The sequence below is a fragment of the Crinia signifera genome, chromosome 3 (genome assembly GCF_055691185.1).
Source record: "Crinia signifera chromosome 3, ASM5569118v1, whole genome shotgun sequence".
Classification (NCBI taxonomy): domain Eukaryota; kingdom Metazoa; phylum Chordata; class Amphibia; order Anura; family Myobatrachidae; genus Crinia; species Crinia signifera.
In genome coordinates, this window is record NC_139219.1 from 209,775,998 (window position 1) to 209,802,217 (window position 26,220).

Below are 26,220 nucleotides of genomic sequence, written 5' to 3' on the forward strand. Positions count from 1 at the left end.
GAACATGCACTACATTCATTCATTTAAAAAAGAGTAATTAACTCACTCATCAAAAGCACTGACTGACAAAGATACTGATGTTGTCTTGAAAAGTACTTCCATTGTTCTGTTGTGTTATTGATCTATATCATTTCATTATATTTTAGCACCAATAACATCATTTGTTGCTAAAGAAGAGCAAATAACATTCAAAGACTGCGCAGAAGCTTATAAATCAGGATTGACTTCAAATGGTATCTATACATTGACTACACCAAATGCAACAGAGACCGTTAAGGTAAGCAAATTTGAAAAATAGACATGGTATCTAAAACACAAAAAAGTGAATTGACGTCTAAGGTAAAACACTGTTGTGTAATTCCCAACACACCTGTCAACCGTTAATAGTGCATGTTTTGTAAAGTATCTCTTACTTTCCGATAAACAAATGTGTGTTGACAGATGCTATCTTTCCTATTAGTGTACTAGGAAACAAGAGAGTTTGCCAGAATGAGTTAAGACAGACAAAAGTATGTGGGGAAAATGGTAGACTGAGTAGCTCCCTTTCACTTTGTTTAATGGAGTCAGACAGGAATGAGATGTGCATCCTGTTGTGACCAATGAGCTGTAGGTGTAACAAAGCCTGATAAACTAAACATACATACACAGATAAAATGCCTGCCAGGAAGACCGCCTGACACCCACCAGATAATATGGCCATAAAAAATAAGATATTTTGAAGTGTATGGCCCACGGTATTTGGGTTCCTCCCCTAGGTTGGCCCTTTCTCCATGTAAAGGAACAGGAGAAATGTATGTTTGGCCAAGGAAGTATATACACTGCCCAACGCAGCCAAATTACATTTAAAAATATTGCATCGGACATGCTGGATGATTTAGCATGTCTATCAGGACCAATAATTATCTGGGCAATCTGCAGACTTTGTTATGCTTTGACTTACTTGGAAATATAGCAGAATTTTCATTAATAAAAAGATTAAAAAGATGCTTTAAATTAATTATGTAATTTTTATTAGAAATGCAATCTTTAATCAGCAAATATTAAAAGTCTCTTTAATTATAAGATATGAATCAGAGAGTAAGAGAGGTACTATCTGAGAAAATGAATACGACATTTAATTACTTATGATTGTGTTGGTCGTCTTCCACATAAAAGCATACAAGTTCTATTGCATTATCTTCATAAAGCTTTATAATCCCCAAAACCTTGATGATAATCTCTACAACAATGAGTTTTCTTGGATGCATATTTGCCCGAACTATTAATCATTGCAGATAATGAAATAAGTCATAAAAAAAGAGATTATACATACAGCAGTAATTAAAACGTTTAAATACATTTTGTACAGTACATTTAATATGAAGTACTTTGTAATTAATACTTAAAAAGCACATTGGAAATGTTGTCCAGCTGTGTCTGAATCTAGTAAGGTTTCAGTCCTTGCTTTTCAGGCCTTTTCAATGCACAACAGGGAACTACATTGTACTGCACACTTTATTTTGATGGATGTTACATATCTTTCTGCTAAATATCTGTCAACTGTAAGATAGCTGTACAGAATGAATTGTGAAAGTCCATCAAAAGGACTGGTTTTCTCCTGTTACTCTACTAGTCAATTACAGTATGTCTCTTTGCATGCAAGACTTCATTTGTCAGTCACATGGTGACTAAACCAGGATTTGCAAGGCTACATTGCCTCTGAACAATCAGAGTACGCATGATTTTTGACCGACATTATTTGCTTCTTTATATCTTCATCCTGTGTTCGTGGGTGCCTAGACTTAACCCACTGACAGTGCACTCTGAGTAAGAGACAGTTTCTCTGCTTGATATGTTTTAATGACGGTATGTGTGAGGCTGGTGCTTTGTGAACGGTGATACTAGACCCTATGCACAGATGTTTTTTGTTGCTTGTTTGTTTTTACGATATAAAAGCATGTACGGCTTGCCTACTCTCAGACATAAGGGAGTCTGGAGAGCAGATATTCGTTTCTTCGAAGCAGTTTTCAGCAAAAAGAATGAGGCAGTTTCTTATTAGTGATTAAGTTAAACTGAAGTACTCTTAAGTGCCCCGAAGCTGTCATTTTTCTCCAACACTTGCTCTCTTGGGAATATGTTTATTGATGTGCATCTGAAAGTAATTTACCACCTCTGTTATAGGGTTTTACAAAAATTAGCAATTTAGTTATGTAACCCATGTCCATTTAAATGGACATTATTAAATTATTGTGTAGACTGTATTGAGATGACGGTTGGTATACAAATAGAAAGATCAATTTAAATGTGCAAAAACACTGAACATTTTCCGGCAGATGTTAGAGTATCAAAATAGTGAATTAGAACAAATCTCAACATTTTGGTGTACATACAAATGTACTTAGAATAAAAATAACCAAATTCTAGATTTTTTTTAGTTACTTTGGCCTTATTTGTCCACTTTACTAGCTTTATCACTGGGATACAAAGAAACATTCAATGGCTCATAAAGGGTTAATATGACTAATAGCAAGACCACTCTGTATGTAGTAAATTATTTTAATAACTAAAGTTTTGGGTAGTAGATAAAATATTTACTAGTTGAATCTAGTTTAGCCAGAATAGATATACAAAAAAAACCCCCAAAACACACAGTGGTTTAATAATTACTTTCTCACATCGTGTCATACCATTGAATTACAGCTATTATTTGCAGTGCCTACATTTTAACAGAGAACAGTTAAGACATTCCATGCTGGGTAATTAAATGACCATCATGCATATCTTATACACACCATAGAAGATGCAGAGCAGCATGAGGATCCCTTTCAAAATTAGACAGAATTATTTTTATTGCAGTTTATTTAAATCAATATAAAGTCTAGGAATTACATTGCGTTGTAGATGGAAAACGTGTGCAAATTAATTCAAATCTGCAGAAGAATTACAGTAATTATCAATTGCACATAAACAATCAATTGTAGTTATTTCAGCAAGCAGAGGGCATAATATTTTGGGGCATATGTAATGAGGTCTAAGTCTCCAAGAGGAGCAGGATGCAGGACGATCATGGATGTTTTTTTTTTTTTATTGTGGCTATCATTTACAAGGCAAAACTAACCTTGTTTCGCCTTGTACATGATTATCACTTTTTTCATTACATATGCTTCTTTATCTCGTTCTGTGCTTTTGGTGTAGTTACTGATTAGTTCATGTAGATACCATAATTTTGTCCAGAAAAATAGATTCTGATGTAATCATCTGTATCAGAATAAAATATGACTGTGATGACTACATTGGTCTATTATTTACCATGAGCCGTACATCTTGCAAGTACTAAAAAAAGAATGTTTAAATGGTTTAAATGTTTTCTGGATCTTTATTGTAAGTTATATTTGGGCACCATATTGTATTAACAACCATTTAATGAATATCTGTCATTCATCAGGTTTATTAAAACATGTTGATATGAATCAAGATGTGTTTTTCTTTCAAAAAAAGTACAACAGTTCTTAGGTGGCTGGGGAATCCATTATGAAAATATTTTACAAAGCTCAGTAATTTGTTTAATGAAATGATTGACCTTCCTTTTAATGTGTGATGAATACAACATTCTTGGATTAAATTTAAATAGACATAAAACTGCTCGGTACTTATGTATTATCTGGGCTCCCATGTTAAATGCACCCCATTTTTTCATACCCCTACTATCCAACTACGCATGGAGTTGATTTTATATAGTGTGGCGAGCGCAGCGAGCCACCGTGCCCGAAGCGTGGCGAGGGGACGCGGTCTCATAAGAAAAACGAGAGCTCAGATATTACATAAGTACCAAATGCTCAAACTCTAAATATAGCAGCATTTGAAGTAATATTTAATTAATTTAAAAAGCGGTCTCTGGGAGTGCCCCAGCAGGGTGCATCTATGCCTGTGGGGGATGGCACTGCAACAGCGTCATCACAGATTTGCACTTGCAATTTCACATATTATACCGTATGCAGACGATCACATGATTCAAAATGATATGCATCATCAAATCACAGAGCCACACACTCAGAAAGCGGATGACATGTAAGAGTCTATTCCACTTCTTCCGGAGCAAGGGAGTCACCTAAAATGTGTCTCTCAGCCATTCCAGGAAAGTTCAGAAGCATGGTAAAACATATTTATTTATTGCAGCTTTTTATATAAAGCACACATACTACACACCATGCTTTGAAGAAAATATGTAGCCCATGGCCCAAACTGAAAACCACATATCAGTGCAAAAATAAAGCATTCCAGCATTTGTGGGCTACATTCAAAACAAGCCAATATTTACCCTGGAAGAAAAAAAATTATAAATAAATAATAGCACCCCTTGCATTGCAACATGGTTTGCCCAGGTTCACAGTTACTTTCTCTTTTTTTGCTTTACTCCCACATAAAAATCAGGCACATAATCACTACCACATGGACAACAGGGCTAATCAATCCATCAGTATGTTTTCAGTAATTGTGGGGCGAAACCCACACAAAGTGAGAACATATAAATTCTGCACAGAGAGAAGGCTTTGGTTGGAAAGTGAACTCATAACCTCAGGGTTAAGAGACATTTTAAATGATGGAATGAGCACATGCAAAGTGGTTTGCAGATAGCTGTAGAGATGCTTACTCACTCTGCTAAAAAGTGGTTGTTTTTTTCCGGGTGGGGGGGTATGGGTTTTATGGGTTTTGTAATTCATAAAAACAACATCACATAACATAGTTCACTGTTGTAGTCATGAAGGTTGCATACCTCTTAAATTACTATATCAAGAACAGAATATTAAACATATCCAAGAATAAATAGAAGATAAAGGACAAAAAATATTAATTCAGAATTCAGCAGCATAAGCAATGGTTTCATAGTCAAATAAGCAACCTTAAACAAAATAATAGAAAATAAGAATATTATGGTGCATCATGATAATAACCTGAAACCTGTGACAGCTGCCCCTTTAATACTAATTCAGGTGCTGTGTTTGGGATTGTCTCACCTTTAAAAGCCATACGGTACTTAGCAGTTGATCTTTAACCCAAGAAAAAAACACAGGTACTCTTTACCTAGCACGGCGCCCATCGCGGGCATCGCATGCACTAAAAAACAGGTGCGACGCGATGCCCGCGATTTCCCATAGGGAACAATGTTAAAAGTGTGATTGGACGCGATTTGAGTGTTCAATGCCTCAATGCCCACGATTTTTCCATAGGAAACAATGTTAAATGGGCCACAGAGCCCAAATAGTCCCCCTGAAGTCTGAAATGGCCCCCACAATTGTTAACGCCACCCCACGATCAACGTGAACCCGAAGCGTGGCGAGCGCAGCGAGCCCGTGAGGGGCGGCGGTACGCGTCCTCCGACCTTTTCATACCCCCACTATCCATGTCGGCGTGGAGTTGAGAATAGAATAGTGTAGCGAGCCACCGAGCCCGAAGCGTGGCGAGCCCGCGAGGGGACGCGGATACCTTCACAGGTAAACGCGTCCCTTCGCGGGCTTCACAGGTATCCGCGTCCCCTCGCCACGCTTCAGGCTCGGTGGCTCGCTGCGCTCGCCACACTATTCTATTCTCAACTCCACGCCGACGTGGATAGTGGGGGTATGAAAAGGTCGGAGGACGCGTACCGCTGCGCTCGCCACGCTTCGGGTTCACGTTGATCGTGGGGTGGCGTTAACAATTGTGGGGGGCATTTCAGACTATTAGGGCTCTGTGGCCCATTTAACATTGTTTCCTATGGAAAAATCGCGGGCATTGAACACTAAAATCGCGTCCAATCACACTTTTAACATTGATCCCTATGGGAAATCGCGGGCATCGCGTCGCACCCGGTTTTTTAGTGCATGCGATGGCCGCGATTTTTTACCCCCGATGACCGCGATGGACATCGTGGGCGCCGTTCTAGGTAAAGAGTACCAAAACACATGTTCATTTTAGCTACTGTATGATGTGTAAGCAGGTGCCAGGTTCCTAAGAAAACCAGTTGTTAGTGTACGACTTGCAGTGAAATGGGGTCCCTTGATGGGCTGCAGGCTTAAATGCATTGATCAATTCATGAACTAAAACCCCATTTATTTATTTAATTGATTACCTGAATGTTAAGGTGAGTTAGTTTGTTGTAGTGAGTGCTAGGCCCCCTGTGTTTGTACACAGAGTATAGTTGAACATTCACATCAGTCCCTGCCCCAGTGGAGCTTACAATCTATATTCCCTATCACATGTACACACGCACACATACATTCTAGGGTTAATTTTTGTTGGAAGCCAATTGACCTACCAGTATATTTTTGGATTGTGGTAGGAAAACGGAGTACGCGGAGTAAACCCATGCAAAACACAGGGAGAATATACAAACTCCGCACAGTTAGGGCCATGGTGGGTATTGAACCCATGACCTCAGCACTGCGAGGCAGTAATGCTAACCATTACACCATCCGTGATGCCCCAATACCAAATGAAATGCAAAACTGTTTTATGTTAAAACATTTGTAAACTAGATCAGATTTTCAATGTAATTTAATTATGTTTTTAATCATATGGCAATGTGTGTTGAAATACATTTGTATGGAGATCCTGTTTTTAGTTTCCCATTGTTTATGCCGTTCAGCTTGTGTTTATGAGATGCTACCAGTCAAGTGCCTTATTTTGCTTCCACTTCCAAGAGTGTTTTCACTCTTGTTTTTTCCTAACCAACTAGTTGGCTTCCTTTACCGGCAAGGCTCATGAATTGCGAGGGCCATAAGTCAGGGGAAGATAGCAATACAGTTTCTTAGACCAATAGAGGAATTTAACACTTCTTAAAGATAGAGTGCTTTATGGCTGTACATCATGAAATATTTCCACTTGGAACTTTGCAAGAAACATACATTGCCATCTTAACCTTAAACAGGAAAAGGACAAACAGTATAATGTTAAGAATGTAAGAGATTTGGCAGTAGTAGTCTTTTCTGTGTGAAATAAACTTAACCCAGTACAGCTGGTATATTTAAAAATAAAACATTTAAAGACAAGCATTACTCAGGCTTTTCTTTTTAGCAGTATATTGAGTGATCACAGGTTAACAAAAAATATTGATTTGCCATGGTGCTCCCGACACAGGAGATACATACCTTAACAGACTCCGTCCTAACCGTCTACCTTGAAAGCTCTCTCAAAAGCAGCCTCTTTCTTAACATCTTACTTGTCTACTTTCAAAAAGCATTTCAAGGAGATTGTGAAGATGGCACCTGAGTGGACATGTATTGTACATCTGAGAGGTGTTTCATAAAATAACTTGCTTCCAAATTTAGATGAAACCCAAAGCAGTTAGTAAGATCTCCTTTAAAGTACTTGAAGAAATGTTGGGATAAATGACATGGAGCCTGATTCAGATGTGGTTGGGATAGCGATGTGTGCTGTTTATATAGAATCAGCAGAGAGAGCTCTAATATGGTAATGCAGCAGGAGGCATCACATTTCCTGCTGCATTAATGATCCGACCTGCCTCCAATTGGCTGGCAGCATAAGCAGTGCAATGGCAGAAGCCGGCCGTCACAAGTCCTACATAGAGAGGCCAGGAAATCTTTGAGGAGATGTTGGCCTCATCCCTCCACTCTAATGGCATCAACAAGCCACCGTTTGGAAAAACTTAGGCCACACCCACCCACTCCGAGCCTTCCAACTGTCTATTGATGTCCAGCACATGTACGATCATCAGTACTTTGTGCCATAATCTATTACTCCAACATTTGATTCTGGCCTATATTGTTTCCAAAAGTAGTTTTGAGGTTTTTTCATTACTGAAATGAACGTAAATGAATAGATGTTTGAAAACTGAAATATTCTCTGGCTTAGAATTGTACTTTTTTTTACATTCTTGACGTTTGACACTTTAAAACAAATGATTTTGAAAAAGTTCTATTTTTGTACAGACTATATGAAAAACAGCAGCTGCAACATTGCAGTACTTTGTATGTAGATTCTGTTGCACATAAGTTTATATGTAAAAATAAATCCGCAAAATCTACTGGTGCATCCTAGCCACATTACTTTGCAAATAAGCATTTTTGGCAAAAAAAAAAAAAAATAAAAAAAAAACAAAATACGCCAGAGACTATCAGAGTCTCACAGAACTGTTTGGCAACTGCAGCAATGATGTAGCAGGTCACTCCTGTAATAATTTGTTCAGTTGCCGAGCATAACTGTTCTGCTTCTCATGCTCACGCTCTCTCCCCTTTATAATGTAAGTTCTTTGAAGGTTGTAATAGGTGAGCATATGTGTGAATAAGTCTAAATCTGTTTTAAATGTTTCACCCTAGACCTAATGAGTTTATGTTTTATACAAGGTGATACAGGATCTTTCTGGTGCCAGATAAATAAAATATTCTATATTTGCTATTAAAAAAAAACGGACTGTAAAATGCTAACATTCTTTATGAGATTAAGAAAAAATATATATATGCTAACACAATATATACGTTCTGTTTGCAGGCATACTGTGATATGAAAACCGGTGGTGGTGGCTGGACTGTTATTCAGAAACGCTATGATGGCAGTGTTGACTTCCATAAAACATGGAAAGAGTATAAAAAGGTAAACCTAAAAAAATGTTGCTTCATGAGGTTAAATAATCAGAATTTGTATACAGAATTTAAAACTAAAATGGTGCATGGCCTACATCACAAAACGTACCAGGAAAGACTAAAAGATCTTAATACGTATACTTTAGAGCAGAGAAGGGAAAGGGGGGACATGATAGAAACTTTCAAATATATCAAGGGTTTGAACAAGGTACAGGTGGGAGACATTCTTCACAGGAAGAGGAGCAGCAGAACAAGAGGACATGCACTGAAACTAGAGGGAGGAAGATTCAGGGGAAATGTGAGGAAGAATTACTTCACAGAAAGAGTAGCAGATAAGTGAAATAGCCTCCCATCAGAGGTGGTAGAGGCAAATACAGTAGTACAATTTAAACATGCTTGGGATAGGCATATTGATATCCTTACAAAAAAATAAGGATCAAATATGGTTTGAGGTAACATGTTTAAAAAACGGGCAGACTAGATGGCCAAGTGGTTCTTATCTGCCGTCAAATTATATGTTCCTATAAAACAAAATTCTGATTCTTAATTACACTATTAAATGTCAAACGGTCAGTAAATGCATAGTTTTATTTTAGTAAGTACATATGCAAAGACCAGGTTCATTTTGTAAAATCTTCCATTGAACAGTTTTAGCTTTTGCTTCAGTCAATGACATCAAATTGTGTATATTAATAGAACTCACAACAGTTTGGCAAAGATAAACAAAATTAAATGTATACAATGGCAGGAATTGTGCCACAAAAAACCCCACACCTGCCTCTACAAACAGTAGCTAGCCATATTTTTTAATCTTACACTCTTCATTTGCAACAATCACATAGCTTCATGAAAGACCCTGTTGATTGTAACTAAAATGAATAGATGATGTACACTATAAAACAGGGGTGACCAAAAAGGTCCTCAAGATCTACCAACAGTTCATGTTTTTCAGGCAACCTAGTAGGAATGAATGCAGCATGCTTGAAAATGTGACAGTAATGACTACAGCTGTGCAACAGCTAGGTGATTTGGAAAACATGGACCGTTGGTAGAGCTCAAGGACCGGTTTGGCCAGCCCTGCTCTAACATGTCCTAACATTTCATCTAGTTCTATTTTTACATTTGCCATTGTATGCAGTGCAAGATTATAAAAGGAGGATAAACTACTGGATTTTAAAGTGCTTGCCTCTACACACAATGAATGTAGCCATTTTGTAGACTTACAACATGAATTCCCCCTGGAACAAATGGTATTGCACTGCATAATTAAGTTCAACAAAATAAATAGCTATTGACTATAATAGTACTTTTATAAAAACCTTACATTTGTGACATAATATGCATGCTGTAACAAATTGTTTGTACCAGATACGTTAGTTACAAAATCTTAATAGGTTACCTAGTGTGTTGGGACATGTGGAGACGTTTCAGTGGCCTACAGGGGAGGATTGTGTGGCATGTGGATGGCCATGCAAAATCTAGGAGCACGTGGAGCCATTTTGATTAATGTGGAGTTGCAAAGGGTGTAATGTTTGTGGATGTGGGGGGGGGGGGGGGTAAAAATAAGTACCCTACACACCAGGACGATTTGGCCTCCAATCCCACAATTTCTACACATTGTATGACAGATTTTAAGGAAAAAGTGCAGAATCGTACCTACAGTATTTTTACAATGATTCCGAACCGATGCGCACCCCCTCTGCTCGTATGTCGGATTGGAGATTTTACCTATTGCAGTAAAGATTCGCCAATCTGATCTCCAATTGGGTACTGATCATGTGCGTTTGTATTGCCAATCGATCATGAGACATCATGCTACACCCCTACTTATTTCAAAAGCCAATCTGCAAGAAGGTTGCATAGTGTACTGTGCAACACATGATGCACCAGATCCGAACGTCTATTGATCATCGAATCGTGATCGCTTGACACAAATGCACAGTTTTTAACAAATCGTGAGCCTGGGACTGCTTGGGAGCTACCGGTAAGCTCATGGAAAATCGTTGTATGATCGTGGTAGTTCTGGTGTGTATCCAGCCTTAGTTAAAGGGGGGTGCTGACCCAATAGTTTGTCTTTTTAATGCATGTGGTTAATTACAATTAAATTCCATACTACAGTATGTACTAATTGTTCAAATATTTAGAGGCTTATAATTTAATAGACAATCTAATCCATAGGGATTTGGTGATGTTTCTGGGGAATACTGGCTGGGGAATGAGCTGGTCTCCCAACTTACAAATCTTCAGAGATATGTTCTCAAGATCCAACTGAAAGACTGGGAAGGGAATGAGGCATATTCACTATATGAACAGTTTTATTTAGGAACGGAAGCACAGAAATATAGGTGAGTTGATTTTTAACTATTATCTCTGCAACCAACATCCTGTAATTAACTATTCATTTTAAACCGATTGGATTATGTGGCCAGAAAAGACTAGTCATTGGACGGTGTTTTTCTGGTCATTTTTGGACCACACATTAACCATGTAATATTAATAATAATATGGATTTATTGTGCTGGGAAACCCATACATTTCACATTAAAATGTATGCAAATATATGTTATAGTTAATATAAAAAAAACCTTCATCTGTATTCAAGGAGGTTGAGCATACACCCTGGTATTATCATCCTTGGAAGTACATACTGCAATTTTATACTGGGTCTCCAGACTGATATCAGTGCACATACTTTATTATTATGTATTTTATGGTTGACATATGCATATATATTTTCTTTTTATCTACATTTGTGCTCATAAGTTTACATACCCTAGCAGAGTTTGTGATTTTCTGCCCATTTGTCAGAGAATATGAACAACAACTCACAAACTTTTCTTTCACTCATGGTTAATGATTGGGTGAAGCCATTTATTGTCAAACAAGTGTGTTTACTCTTTTTAAATCATGATTACAACAGAAACTACCTAAGTGACTCTGATCAAAAGTTTACATACCCTGGATATTTTGGCCTGATAACATGCACACAAGTTGACACAAACAGGTTTGAATGGCTATGAGGGATAATGGCTATTAAAAATTGAGGGATTCTAAGAATCCCTCCATTTTAGCCAACTTCCGTCCTATAGCACTTCTTAATACAGATGTGAAAATATACGCAAAGCTAATTGCCAATAGACTTGCACCGCTGCTTCCATCCCTCATCAGCCATGATCAGGTGGGATTTGTGGGTGGCCGTCAAGCATCGGATAATACTAGAAGGGTGATGGATGTTCTGGATGCCTTCTCCGGGTCCGATGGACCGCTGTTACTGCTCTCGTTGGATGCGGAGAAGGCATTCGACCGTTTACATTGGGGTTATTTACAGGCGGTGTTGACCAAGTTTGGTATCAAGGATAGGGCCCTATCATCAATATTAGCCTTGTACTCAAACCCATCAGCTAGAGTTTTCATAAATGGAATGCTCTCGACTCCCTTTGCTATTTCTAACGGCACGCGCCAGGGCTGTCCCCTATCCCCCCTGGTGTTTGCCTTGGCAATTGAGCCACTAGCCGAAACTATCAGAGCCACACCTTCAATAACAGGCCCCTCCCTGTTCGGACATTCACATAAAATATGTTTATTCGCAGATGATGTCCTGCTGACCCTCACGAACCCAAGCACCTCTCTACGAAACATACACAAAGTCCTAATGGACTACTCATCCGTTTCCTATTATAAATTAAATTGTTCTAAAACGGAGGCGCTGCCGATCCATTTCTCCAATATCTTGCTAGACCAACTAAAAGCTGAATATTCATATGCATGGCAGGAAAACAGTATTAAATATCTGGGCATACAAGTCCCGGCAAGAGCTCAAGACATTCTTTCTTGTAACTACCTCCCCCTATTATCTAATTTCAAGAAAATAACGCAGGAATGGATGATGCAACATGTATCTTGGATGGGCCGAATAGCTGCTTTAAAAATGGTTTTGCTCCCAAAACTACTATATTTATTTAGAACGATACCCATATTACTACCTGACCCTTTACTCACAAAATTTAATAAGTTATTTGCATCATATGTATGGAAAGGTAAAAAACCAAGGTTGGCACGTAGGGTTATGGCTCAACCCAAATCCTATGGAGGCCTGTCATACCCAGACCTCCAATCATATCAATTGGCCTCTATGCTCTCCTCATTAGGGGCATGGTTGGCAACCGATAAACCCAAGCCCTGGGTCACAGTGGAAAGGGGCCTAGTGTCTCAATTCCCTCTTATGGACCTATTATGGTTACCCCCCTCAGAAGTAAAACACCTCACCCAAGCCTCAATAGTAGTTCAGGGGATATGCAAATCATGGAATATATTGAGGTCCCGCATGTTAGGAGGGACACAGCCCTCACTAGAACTGTCACTGAGGGGACTGGCACGTCTGATCCCGAATATGTCCCTGGACCTGTGGATATCTAACAACATTATTTCGCTGAAGGACATGATAGACTCAGGAACACTACTATCCTTCACCCAAATTCAAAACAAATATGCTATACCTTGGAAAGAGTTTTACAAATATTTACAGTTGAGACACTGGTTGCGAACTGTTTCCCCTCCCCCTCAGGTCATAAAGCCGATACCCAATGAGCTAAGGACATTACTTCAAAAGACAAATAGCAAAGGCGCTATATCTAGGTGGTATACATCCCTGGTCACACCCCAACTTGTCTCAAAATCCTCTGCTCAAGTTAAATGGGAAGTAGATATGGGCTTGACCCTATCTGAAGAAGAATGGCAAACCGTGTTTCAGACATGTTTTAAATTATCTCAGTGTATATCTCATGTTGAACAATATTTTAAACTTCTACACAGGTTGTATATGACTCCCGCCCTACTCCACAAGATAAACGCCTCAAACCCGTGTTCCTGCTGGCGAAACTGTGGTGGAGTGGGATCATTATATCACATATTCTGGTCTTGCCCTTTACTAACTAATCTATGGAGGCAAGTATTTAGATTAGTCTCCACTATATTACATATAGCTCTCACTCCACAACCGAAAATTGCATTGTTCCATATTCTCCCAGAAGCCGTATCTCCTTCTGATAAATACGTAACTGGCCATATACTGTCCTCTACAAAACGTCTACTGGCTCGTAACTGGAGGACAAATAATATCCCTAATATTATAGAAATAGAAGAAGCGGTGCAAGCTCACTTTGAGTTTGAAACTGCAGGAGCGTCCTATAACGCATCGCCATCACCGTCTGTGGCTTATTCATGGCTAACCTGGAGAGAATATAAATCGGATTTACAACATAGGATATGAGCATAGCTTATTTTCTCTGAATAGGGCCATTATATTCTATTTTATTGTATTCTATTGCTCTGTAATATTTTATTACTGTATTGTTCCGTACCCCCCCCCCTTACTCCCCCCCCTTCCCTTGTCTCTATTCTGTACCCTCTCCCCCCCCCCAAAAAAAATAAAAAATATATAGTTACACAGTTATAACAAATGTTTTAATTGTTTATTGTTTATTCTGATTGGTGTAATTCAATAAAAATTTAAACTTGAAAAAAAAAAAATTGAGGGATTCTGTGGCAACCAAATCACGTTCAGGTAGACCAACACAAATTTCAGCCACAACTGCCAGGAAAATTGTTCGGGATGCAAAGAAAAATCCACAAATAACTTCAGCTGAAATACAGGACTCCTCTGAAAAAAAAATGCGATGCGATTTTGACCCCCTATACGATGAAAAATCGTATAAGCACCCTAAAGGGTGCTTACAATGTTAAATGCACCCCCACGCCACCCCCCCACTATAAACGGGAACCCGAAGCGTGGCGAGGGCAGCGCGCCCGCGAGGGACGGCGGTACGCGTCCTACGACCTTTTCATACCCCCACTATCCACGTCGGCGTGGAGTTGAGAATAGATTAGTGTGGCGAGCGCAGCGAGCCACCGAGCCCGAAGCGTGGCGAGCGCAGCGTGCCCCGCGAGGGGACGCTGATACCTTCACAGGTAAACGCGTCCCTTCGCGGGCTTCACAGGTATCCGCGTCCGCTCGCCACGCTTCGGGCTCGCCACACTAATCTAGTCTCAACTCCACGCCGACGTGGATAGTGGGGTTATGAAAAGGTCGTAGGACGCGTACCGCCGCCCCTCGCCACGCTTCGGGTTCACGTTTATAGTGTGGGGGGGGGGGGTGGCGTGGGGGTGCATTTAACATTGTAAGCACTCATTAGGGTGCTTAACATTGTATAAGCACCCATTAGGGTGCTTATACAATGTTTAATCGCATCGCATCGTATGGCATTGTATGCCATGTACAATGGCATACAATTTGAAAATTGTATGCCATTGTACACTAACCAACGAAATTGCATCGCATCGCATACCATCGCATGCGTAATGGTATGCGATGCGATGGGCGCCGCCAAAATACACAAGTACCTCATTATGATTTAAAAAGAGTAAACAGAGTTGTTTGACAATAAATGGCTTCACCTAACCACTAACCATGAGTGAAAGAAAATTTTGTGAGTTATCATTCATATTCTCTGACAACAAGGCCAAAAAAATCACAAATTCTGCTAGGGTATGTAAACTTATGAGCACAACTGTACAAATGCCAATTATTGATATTAACTGTTATTATATAATGTGTATTGGTTAACTAAAATTAATCTTATGTGCTCCTTATTAGTCACTTGACCTTATTGTTTTAATATTAAAATGCCTAAAAATAATCAAAAAATCTGCATGACATCCATATTGCATGACATACAGATTCGTATAGCAGAATTCTGTAGGGGGAACCACCATGCATACAAATTGCAGCATGCATAACGTGCCAGTTCTTATTCAAATCAATGCATGCCAGGGATATATATGCTATGCTGCATGCTGTACGATGTGATGGCAACATATGAGCACACATAAAAGTTCTAGAATGACAAGTAACTTATATGTACTGTAGCAGAACTGTGTTCTTTCCCATAACATATTCATATCGGTTATGCTAACTGATAGAAGCAGTATTTATTAGGGTTATGGCCACTTACAAAATGATAGAGACAAGACTACATTACAACTCTTTTCATTTAGTTCTTTAAAAGGCAAAAACAACATTGTCTTCTATCCAAACCAAATATTTGTTTTCATTTGGAGCGAGTTATAACTTATTATTATATATTATTTTAACAGCAGACATTCAAATGCTTCTAGGAGCAAAGGGCAAGAGTGGGTCATTATCATCAACCAATAGCACTGCTTGGAAGTAAATGCCACAGATTAAGTTGCCAAGACAGCATTTCCTCTCGAAATATAAGCAGATATGTGATACATCATAAAAGGGATGTTTATAAATAGATACAAGCCCTTTATATTGCAGTTATACTTGTCTATGAGCACTGGCATGAAAACCGAATGCAACTTAAAAACATTGTCTAGGAGAGTGATGGCTAACCTTGACACTCCAGCTGTTGAACTACACATCCCAGCATGACCTGCATCAGTTTTACTATTTGGCCATTCTAAAACTGTAGCAGGGCATGCTAGTATGTGTAGTTCAACAAACAGCTGGAGTGTCAAGGTTAGCCATCACTGATTTAGGAGATATATAAAGTGGAAATCCTTAACATTTATCAAGAGAATAGTTTCATTACATGAACACTTGATTTATCAACGTTGTAGACTTTTAATCAAGTTATAGCCCATGGTAATAACTTTTAGCACTTAGAAGAAAAAACATACAGTACACTTCGTAAACTTCAGCACAAATTTTTTCTGACATTAACGTGAAAAGCCGAGTACATAAAACTTCAAGACAGAAGGGCAAATCTTATTATGGAGGATAAAACAGAAAGTAAATGCTACAGTGATTGTGATGAAAGTAGGATGGCAACAGGATTACGGAAACGGACAGATTAATTATGAAGCCAGGCATAAAACCCTTTACTTTGTATATGGTGATAGATTTTTCCACTAATGTGAACCAGCATAATACTACAGCTCATATTCGCTTTCCATTTTCAATTACCACAGGATTCACCTCAAAGGATACACTGGGACGGCAGGCAAAATAAACAGCATAAGCCAACCAGGAAATGACTTTAGCACAAAGGATGCAGACAATGACAAATGTCTTTGCAAATGCTCACAAATGGCTACAGGAGGTAGGAACTGTTTTCTGCTCTTCCTATTATTACTGGCACCTGGGTGTTCTACTATTTGGAGTTTTTCATATCAAAACACAATAAATGTATATCTCTAACTAGACACAGAAATAAACTCTTGAAAATGTAGCTTTCTTTAACATATACTGCAGTTTGTCATTATATGTAAAAGTGCAAAATGTTCCATTTAAAATAAATTAGACAAAATTATACTTCAGGTGAGTAATTATTAATGGATGGAATGATGAGGCTTTCTTATGTGAATTTGTTTATTTTTGCAGTTTATTTATATTAACGTTCTGCTTATAACATTACGCCTTACATCTGACTCAGTGTGGAAAGTAGTATATGAGAAGAAAAATGTGTCGTTTTCTGCATATCGCAGTGATCTATGCCCCTACAGCTGTTGTTGAACTACACATCCCAGCATGCCCTGTAACAGTTTTAGCATGGGCACATAGAAAAACTGCAGCAGGGCATGCTGGGATGTGTAGTTCAAAAACAGCTGGAGGACCGAAGGTTTGCCATCACTACTCTAGGGGCAAAGTCATGATATCAGGAAACCACAGATTGAGATTGCTCCCAAAAGCATGGATTAGTGCTGTTAAATAAAAAAGCATATACAGAATATCACTTTAACAAATAGCTACACAGATCATGCTCATCTAACTTTATTGCACTTTTAGGTATATATAAGTCTATTTTCTAAGTTTTGGAAAGATAAAGCGGAGAGAGATCAAATGTTTGTGATTTTTGGACAGTTAGGAGCTTCTCTGCTGATACTTAATCTCCACCCACTTTCTCTCTTTCCAAGGGTTAGTAAACAAACACCATAATTATAATAAACACCAAAAGGAACTACCGTATTATTAAAGTGAATATCAAATACCATTCTTCTTTCAGCTGAAAAAGTGTTTTGCCTCAAATTTTTTAAAAGCAAGAAAACCCCTTACATAAATTGGTACATTTCTATTTAGAAACTTCTAGTCATCTATAGTTCATAAATAAGTTCCAGATCCATACAAAACAATAAATCAGAGCACTAATTAGTGCTAAAAAAATAATAATGCTAGAGCCTGAGCGTTTTGTTACTAATACAAAAGTTTATGGTGCAATCCAAATAAACTGCATTTTTTTTATTTGCAGGTTGGTGGTTTGATGCCTGTGGTCCTTCCAACCTAAATGGGATGTATTACTCACTGGGACAAAACACAAATAAATTTAATGGAATCAAGTGGTACTACTGGAAAGGATCGGGGTATTCTCTGAAAGCAACAACAATGATGATTCGACCTGTTGACTTCTAAACATTACATAGTTCTTATTAAATAATAATGACAATTGCCAGAACTCGATACTACCACCATGTTGATTGGAATTAACAGCACTATGGACAGAGGTTGACCTAACTTAAGAGAAAAGACTTTAAACAACTTACAATATAAAGACATGAATACATGGCATTTCTAGGTAGTTTTTCACACTTCGTCTGAGGTGTTATTGTTGCTGCGCGCAGCATTTAATTGGATGTAAATAACTGGAACTGTGAAATTTACAGAACACATATGTTGTGCCTTTCTGCAGAACTATGCCTGCAGTCTTTGTGGCAGCCTACCTGCAAACCACTTTGTATTATTTTCTGTATTATGTGGTGTACATATTACTGTAAATGAACTGTATACAGTTTTTGATTATGTGTTACACATATAAAGTTAAGTTAGAGTACATAAATGTGACCTGTTTACATATTGTCTGGGTTATTACAATTAACCCCATCACTAAGAGCAGCATATTAAAACTTCCGCATGTTATTGAGGTACTATTCAAATCTCGAAAGAATCTGGAGTCCTCACTGAGTATGTAGATTATGTTTCTATGACTTGATATTACAGAAGAAGACACACTCACAGAACTTGAAGATCCATAACATTTATTGTAGTATATCACATTTTCCTAAATTCATTTTTCTTTTAATTTTGTATGTGCTCCCAGGCATTTGAAAATGACTGAGATAAATTATATATCTATGTGTTAAATGTTAACTATGCCTGGACCAGCATGTCTGTGCCAATCACTAAATAAAACAGGGTGCCTGCTCTGCAAGCACTGTATAGCTTTAAAGATTTAGTGATTGGCTTCTCAGTATTCTAGATGATTAAACTGTATTTGTATGCAGTATACTGCATATTGGTAGACTGGGGCACTCTAGTTAGGTCACAGCAGGAAAAACAAATATTTTGCTTTGTCACCTGAGCCTCTTGCTATGCGCCAGCAACACATTGTCTTGAATCTATGGGGGGCAGCTATAGATGTTTTTATAGAAGGGAATGTCGATATCTTTTTTTTTTTTTTTTTTATGAAAGCTACAGTGGAAAATCAGGGTAAGACAAATGTAATTTACATTCATGAAGATTTTATCTTCTGGGTTTTATAGAGTCTTATATTTAGAAATTTGGTTACAACAATATACACTAAATCAGTGGCTTCACAAGTGGGGCGTGGGCAGCACCAGCCAAGGGGTGACACTAAACTTTACATGGCTCCAGTCAGTGTAGGATCTGGCAGTGAAGCACAGCAGTCTCTGGAGGCAGCAATACATCTCTTAGACCCCTGAAGCAATGGTAACAGGGGTTAGGCTATGAGGCCATGCCCACTTCCTGAGAGACCACTCCCACAGAGTGTCAGAAGGGGTAGGTACGCCTCTGCAGTAAAGACATACAGTAGAAAAATTATTTCACAAAAACAGCTTTACAATAGAGTAGAACACTAAAGATGAATACATTAGATAACCAAATGAAGGTGCTTACTAAAATACAAAATGTGGCTCTGTTTGAATAACATCCCTTACCACGTAGACAATCATTAGCGATCGATTTTATTTTCTAATTTATCTGGATTATGCAAACAATTACAAAATTCTCTATTTTAAGATTACTGTACATATGCAAAATTCTATGTACCTTCTTCATTTTGGTTTCTTTAACTGTTGTCATTTTTGTTTTAAGTGACTAATCTTGAAATGCATGTCCATGTTCCTTTTTAAGTAAAATTTAATTAAGTAAATGTTATTTTGTTTACAAATCCCAGAAATAGAAGAAAACATGAGCAAAAAAGAAGCACATTATACAAAGAAAATGTATTAGGATTTTTAATATTCTACAAAAAGTATTCAACTAAGTAATAACTTTTTAAAACCATTTATTTCTCAGTTTTGATAATGTTAAAATAATTATGTTTTGTAAAAAACCTGTGTTTTGTCATGTCAATTACTGAATTTGGTATTTCATATTTTAATAAACGATGTAAATTTAGTTTTCATAACGCTTTCACTGACTAGCTCCATTGAATACTAATAAACTTAAGAAAAGATGAACGAAACTTGATGTATAGGACACTGATCAAAACAAATTTTATTTTTATCTGATGGATTTTTGGGTAAGCATATGACATGTTATATGCTAGATAAGCTCGTATTTTTGAGAAACACATGTGAACCGCTCAACTGACTGTTGGTTGGGTGGCCGTTCACTTAAATACAGACGCAGGATATTATAGAATGAGTGACCACCTAGAATATGTGCATGTCTCACCTTCTAAAATGTTCTGTCAGATTCCCTTATGCACAGATTTGGGGTAAAATACCTATTAATTGAAGGTATCCACTATCTCATGAACTACTGTAGATCCAATTTGAAAAAAGTACATTTATTTCTTTAATTTAGCAACTTCAAAATACTTTAAATTGGGGGGCTGTGTAATAAATATCAATTAAGATGCAAACATAGTTTCTGTTGAATAGCCATATCAGAGTGCAAGTACAGTAGCTCTAAGATGCTAGTCTTCTAATAAGTTTATATTATATATATATATGGATTTAGATCATCCATATGGTGTTATATGATATTTTACATTTATTTAACTTACATTTCCTCTTTACAGAGTGTGGAAGCAGTCAAAAATTTTAAGAGGTTTTGTACAGTCTGATTAACTGAAGTTAAAACTATAGTCGGATTATTTAGGAATCTATCACTAATGGCAGTGGGACCACAAAAAGTAAAATTTATTTTATTATTGGGGTAAAATGTAAATGTACTGTATAGTTATGTGTATATGGATATTTGTGTGTTGGGACAGTTTTAGGATGCGGGAGGGAATGGCTAGGGATAAAATTCTAACCAGGATTAGTCTATATGCAGGTATTCTAATAACATTCCGTTTAAAAAGAGCGGCTCTTGCATGCATACCTTATCAGATTAATTTTATATTGATGCCTTTACTTGTGAGCATAATAAAAGGATTCTGAAGAATAACTAATACATTTGACAGGTTTTATGGTAATCAACCAGAGTGTGTGTATATATATATATTTATTAGAGAGGAATTTCCACAAGGACTGTATCGGTGATCTGGGCTTTTGCCATCAGCTTGAACAATTCTAGCAATTCTCCTCTGACCGATCTCATTATGAAAACTGTTTTTGTCCATAGATGTGATGATTATTCAATGTTTTTTATGTACTATACTACTTACTGTAACTTTATTGTTCAAGTGCTGTCATCTTTTAGAAAGATTCATCGGTACTTAAGTAATATCTGGGCTCCCGGTTTTTTTTATGAGACCGCGTCCCCTCGCGGGGCTCGCCACGCTTCGGGCACGGAGGCTCGCTGCGCTCGCCACACTATATAAAATCCACTCCATGCGTAGTTGGATAGTTGGGGTATGAAAAAATGGGGTGCATTTAACATGGGAGCCCAGATAATACATAAGTAGCGATTCATCTTATTTTTCCAAGTGAATCCATATCTGAACTCTTTCTTAAAACACAAACTCCTATCAGTCTCAAAATCAATGACCACCATGATCCAAGTCTTATATTATTACTAGACCAACCACATTCTTACCACTAACAATGAGGACTAAATGGAAGTCATCAGTATTTACACTGGCATCATATTGTATTTTGGGAAACAGCACAGACAATGACCTCCTTTTGAAGTCCTGGCAAAGGGATAATCTTTTTTTTTAGAATTCAAACCCTTTTTTGTACAAACCATATGCGCAAAATATCTGCTATCTGTAAGAATTGTGCAAAATATGAGTGTCAACATCTCTGTGAGCGATATGCAAAATATCAGCTAAAAATGCCACCTTCGCTCACATGTTATATAAATTCAAATACAAAATGTTGTATAAAATGTTGTGTAAAAAAGGATTATATTTCCTATATAGGGTAAACATTACAGGTTATTATAATGAATACAAAATGTTTTGACAAATTCACTTAGCACTTAAAGGTTTAATATAATACTGTTAAACATTAATATGTATTACAAACCTTGATCGACAATGTTGTAATGCTTTCTAACATTAACATGTATTGTACTTCTTTCAATAAAACCAGTTGCTTATTATTTCTAATACATCATAATATACAGTATGTAGCTAGATTAAACATATTAATCCATATAAAACTACACTCAATAAGACTGAAGTTTAGAATGAAATTAGCATTAAGGAGATTAACCACTAAATTTCCGGGTTAAACTGCGCTGTAGGAGCAGGCTCTCCTGGAAAATTTCAGTGCATGCCACTGATAAGCAGGTGTGCGTCAGTGGTGCCTCCAGCGGTGCACTAGCACCTCCCCCCCCACCATCGCCCACCCAGACAATCGTATGCCAGCCCCCCACCTCCTGCTGCTGGACACCATCACCAATCCTCCCAAGGCGCCATAGTTGGTTGGTCCATGTTTAGACTGTCTGCACTGGTGTTAGTCCCCTTGCCCATTTCACTATCTTGTCTTTTCTTCGCCTATTTCTGCTCTATAATCCCTCTCTGCCTTCTGCTCCTTCACATGTTTAGCAGGCAAATACCCATTTTCCAGTCCTTATAACCCCTTCTCATTCTAAACACCTTTACACCCCTTTTAACACTTTGATCAAAGACATTTATATAACTTGGCATGATTGTATTATCTGAAAATGACAGCTTTTTACAATTTTTGCACCTTTACATGTATCCTGTGCTAATGTTACTACTACTGTACATACTTATTGGGTTTATATTTTGCGTATTCCACAAAAGCTTTAAACAAAAAAAAATATAGAATATATTTTGAGCCTACGCTTTAGATTACTTTATAAATGACATCAAATTTTCCTCACTGCAATTTCTTATTTTGTTTTATTGAAATATGTGATATCTACATTGAATATATACATGTGATAGGTTTTTCATGTGCTATTTCCTTTCTTTTTCTGTTATCAATATCATAGATAAAAAAAATAGCAAGAACAATGAAGACCTTTTAATATAATCTTTTACTAATATGTATATGTATTAATTTTCTATATGACATATTTTTGAATTTGGCTCACATAGGCTAAAGGTGCATACACACTGGGCGATTTCCCCAGGGGTGGACGACTTTCTATAAGCAAGATGCTATGGGAAGCCATCCACACCGTCACTCGTCTGCTGGTAATACCAGTAGATGAGCGGCGGCCACTGGCAATGATGTGAGAGCACACATTAGCGCTCATCGCTGCCACGTACACACTGGGCGGCTTTTGAACTGAAAGCTGCTCAAACTACTTAACGGAGCTGCCTTCAGCTCAAAATCGCCCAGTGTGTATGGGCCATTAGTTTTGCTTTTATCCCACTTTATATACAGTAGTTTTACTTGTCAGTCACAAAGTCTGCCAACTGTTATTTTTACACACCAAATACAATAAAATTCCACTGCATAATCGTTAGACTGGACTCCACTGTAATAAATGTCAGCGGACTAGGTGTCTAACATTCTGACCTTTGCAAGTTATTTAACTTTGAAGCTATAGATTTCTTCTGCTTCGCATTACTATCATGCTGAGACACAAGAGCTAATAACTGCTTAACTATTTTATGAGTTTAAGCTTTACGCATTTATCCTCTACATTGTCTGTAACAATAAGTTTGTAATACAAAGTTTCACCATAATCTTTATAGCAAAGGTGAGCCCCACCACAGGACACTATGGACTACATTACAGAATGGTGTTAGTATGCTCACGCTGCATTGCTTACAATTATTCTTTATTTATTTTCATCATTATTTAACCATTTCTTATACAGTGCAGCATGTTTCATTGTGCTTTACAATTGGAAATGGGGATTAAAAAAACTGGGTAATAATAAAGAAAATGGTAGGAGCTTACGTCACATAGCACTATGTTACAATACACTACTTTATTTGAATATCTCAATATAGGCATTTTCTTTTTACACTCTGAAACCAAGATACCACCAAAGGCCTGATTCTACATCAGTTTCTAAACTACCATAGTTTTCTATGAAAAGGTACCATTTGACTTCTCTACTACTTGCTGTTAATCACATATGAGAGAGCTGACTTGAAGCTTGATCTTATTTGGAAGTCAAACGGACAGCGGAGGAATTATAGTCTAAGTAAGAAAAAAGTCACCTATATCAATCCTCATTACAAAAAACTTATACAAAATATATTAAACACGGTACATTGCACCCATTAGCTTAAAGAAGTACTGCAATTCAGTTTCTCAAGAATACTAGATGCTCTCATACATTGGTCATGTCCAAAAATATCCACATTTAGGGACATCAGGTCTAAAATAAGCAGACCCAAGGTAATTGGTGATCAGAGTTATTCGATGGGGTTACATAATATGATGACAAGTTAAATATACACATTTTCTATGCATTTCAACCTAGTGTAGCTAATCCTTGTAAATGTGCCAGTGCCGCCTGCTTACCACTAGTCCAGTGGTAGCCAACTCCAGTCCTCGAGAGCTACCAACACTTCACGTTTTTTAGATCACCTTGCTGGGGCACAGGTGTACTTATTACGACTGACACATTATAATGGATCCACAGGTGGAGCTAATTACTTCACTTATGATTCTGTGAGGAGACCTGGAAAACGTTAACAGATCCGACTGGTTTTAAAGTTGGATCTGTTTTGTCGAGATCCGCCTTCAATGCTGTTGGAAACGACAGCATTGAATAAGCCCTGGCGTTATTTCCCCTTTCAGAAATAGCACACTGGTTTGAAAATCCCCTTAGACTTGCATGAAATACAGAGACCATGGAGACAATACAAAGGGTGAGTCATTTAGGATCATCATTTGCAAGGTTATCCATCCTGACCACAATGACCAAAGCTTTTTTCTTAGAATATGCATCGTATTCCAATCACTATTGCAACAGTAAAATTCAAGGGTACATCACCTGCAACTTCACATCAATTTCTTTGCAAGACCACTGCAAACCTAGCGCGTCTGGTACACTCTACACCAGTGGTCAGAATTATCCTTAGCGGCACTCCTAGGCTAACACATTCTTATTGAGAAATTTTGAAAATACATTAAACTAAGTAAGCGGTGTTTATCATTAGTTTTAAATATGTGGTGAGACACACATCTGTGACTTTGAAAACATTTAAAAGTAATTGCTTTGCCATTAAAGTTGCAGCCCTTAATGTATGATGTACTCTAGCAGTGGTAGCCATTACGATGTGGACACAAAGATTATATATTTTTATAAGGGCAGCCGAACCATGTGACATGAATCACTTAGATAACAAACAGTAATGTGATGACAGCCTTCTTACAAACGGATACGAATACAAATTCTAATTTTAACAACGCCAGTAACCAAGCCCAACAGAAAACATTATTTTATATGAAATCCACGACTTACTGGTGCACCTGGAAAATAGTCCGAAAGCTCATAAGGTTCTTCGGGAATCCAATGGCCACGTTCTAAAGACCACAGCACCTGTAATAAGATGTTAACAGCTTTGTAACTTTGTGAGTTTAAAGGAACTGTGTTTTAAAGTTTGAGAGGGTATACAATTTCACCAGGTGATAAATCAGCAATATTTAGCAGCTTTTAGGGCAAATTGGATTTACCCTATTCAATGCCCATGATGATTTTTTGACCAACACAGGCGAAACCATGTGGATCGGTTAATTAGCTGTCGTCCAACGTGTTTTCACCATTTTTGGATAAATTTGCGGTTGTTTGGACCAATTTTGGGTCCGTATTCATCCATTCCGATTTGCCCTTGTGAAAATTACATGGGTGAAAAAGTTGAAAACAGCGACAATTGAATTCTAAGGGGGCAAATTAGTGCCATTATTCAGCTAGCCGAAAACACAGCACTTACTGAATTCTCCTAAAGAGTTTATTAAAAAATACGTCTGAATGAGGGCAAGAATATAATATTGTTCAAAATCATCTATGAATGACCAAAATTACACAGATTTTTTTTTTTAAAGTATTCAATAAAATAAAAATATTAAGCTTTAACTCAAATAATTTAGTAGCAGAGAAGTGAAGCTGTGGTATGGAAATTTCTGACATTTTTCCCAAAATTTGCAAGACTAAGTCAGGTATAACAAAATATGTGCAGTTATAAGCAATATAAATAAACACATGTCAGCGTACTTTCATGGGCATAAACAAGACTGTATAGATGTTTATCTAGTCTAAGACTTGTATAAAAAACAGTAAAGTATATAATCCTAA

At 37.6% G+C, this 26,220-nt stretch overlaps 2 protein-coding genes across 4 annotated transcripts in view; one reads left to right on the forward strand and one right to left on the reverse strand.

Moving 5' to 3' along the window:
• Positions 1–22,089, forward strand: part of ANGPT2 (angiopoietin 2) — a 64,792-nt gene extending 42,703 nt beyond the window's left edge. The window contains exons 5-9 of the mRNA XM_083177353.1: positions 147–277; positions 8,464–8,565; positions 10,734–10,900; positions 16,548–16,678; positions 17,825–22,089. Of these exons, the coding sequence (XP_083033479.1) occupies positions 147–277; positions 8,464–8,565; positions 10,734–10,900; positions 16,548–16,678; positions 17,825–17,985 (692 nt within the window). The 3' untranslated portion in view covers positions 17,986–22,089. The remainder of the gene's footprint in view (positions 1–146; positions 278–8,463; positions 8,566–10,733; positions 10,901–16,547; positions 16,679–17,824) is intronic.
• MCPH1 (microcephalin 1) overlaps positions 1–26,220 on the reverse strand; it is a 352,972-nt gene that overhangs the window by 180,092 nt on the left and 146,660 nt on the right. For all 3 annotated transcript variants that reach the window (XR_014471760.1, XM_083177354.1, XM_083177355.1), the window contains exon 12: positions 25,390–25,467. Coding sequence is in view for 2 of the 3 variants with exons in the window: in XM_083177354.1 (XP_083033480.1) it covers positions 25,390–25,467 (78 nt within the window). In the remaining variant the exon portion in view is untranslated. The remainder of the gene's footprint in view (positions 1–25,389; positions 25,468–26,220) is intronic.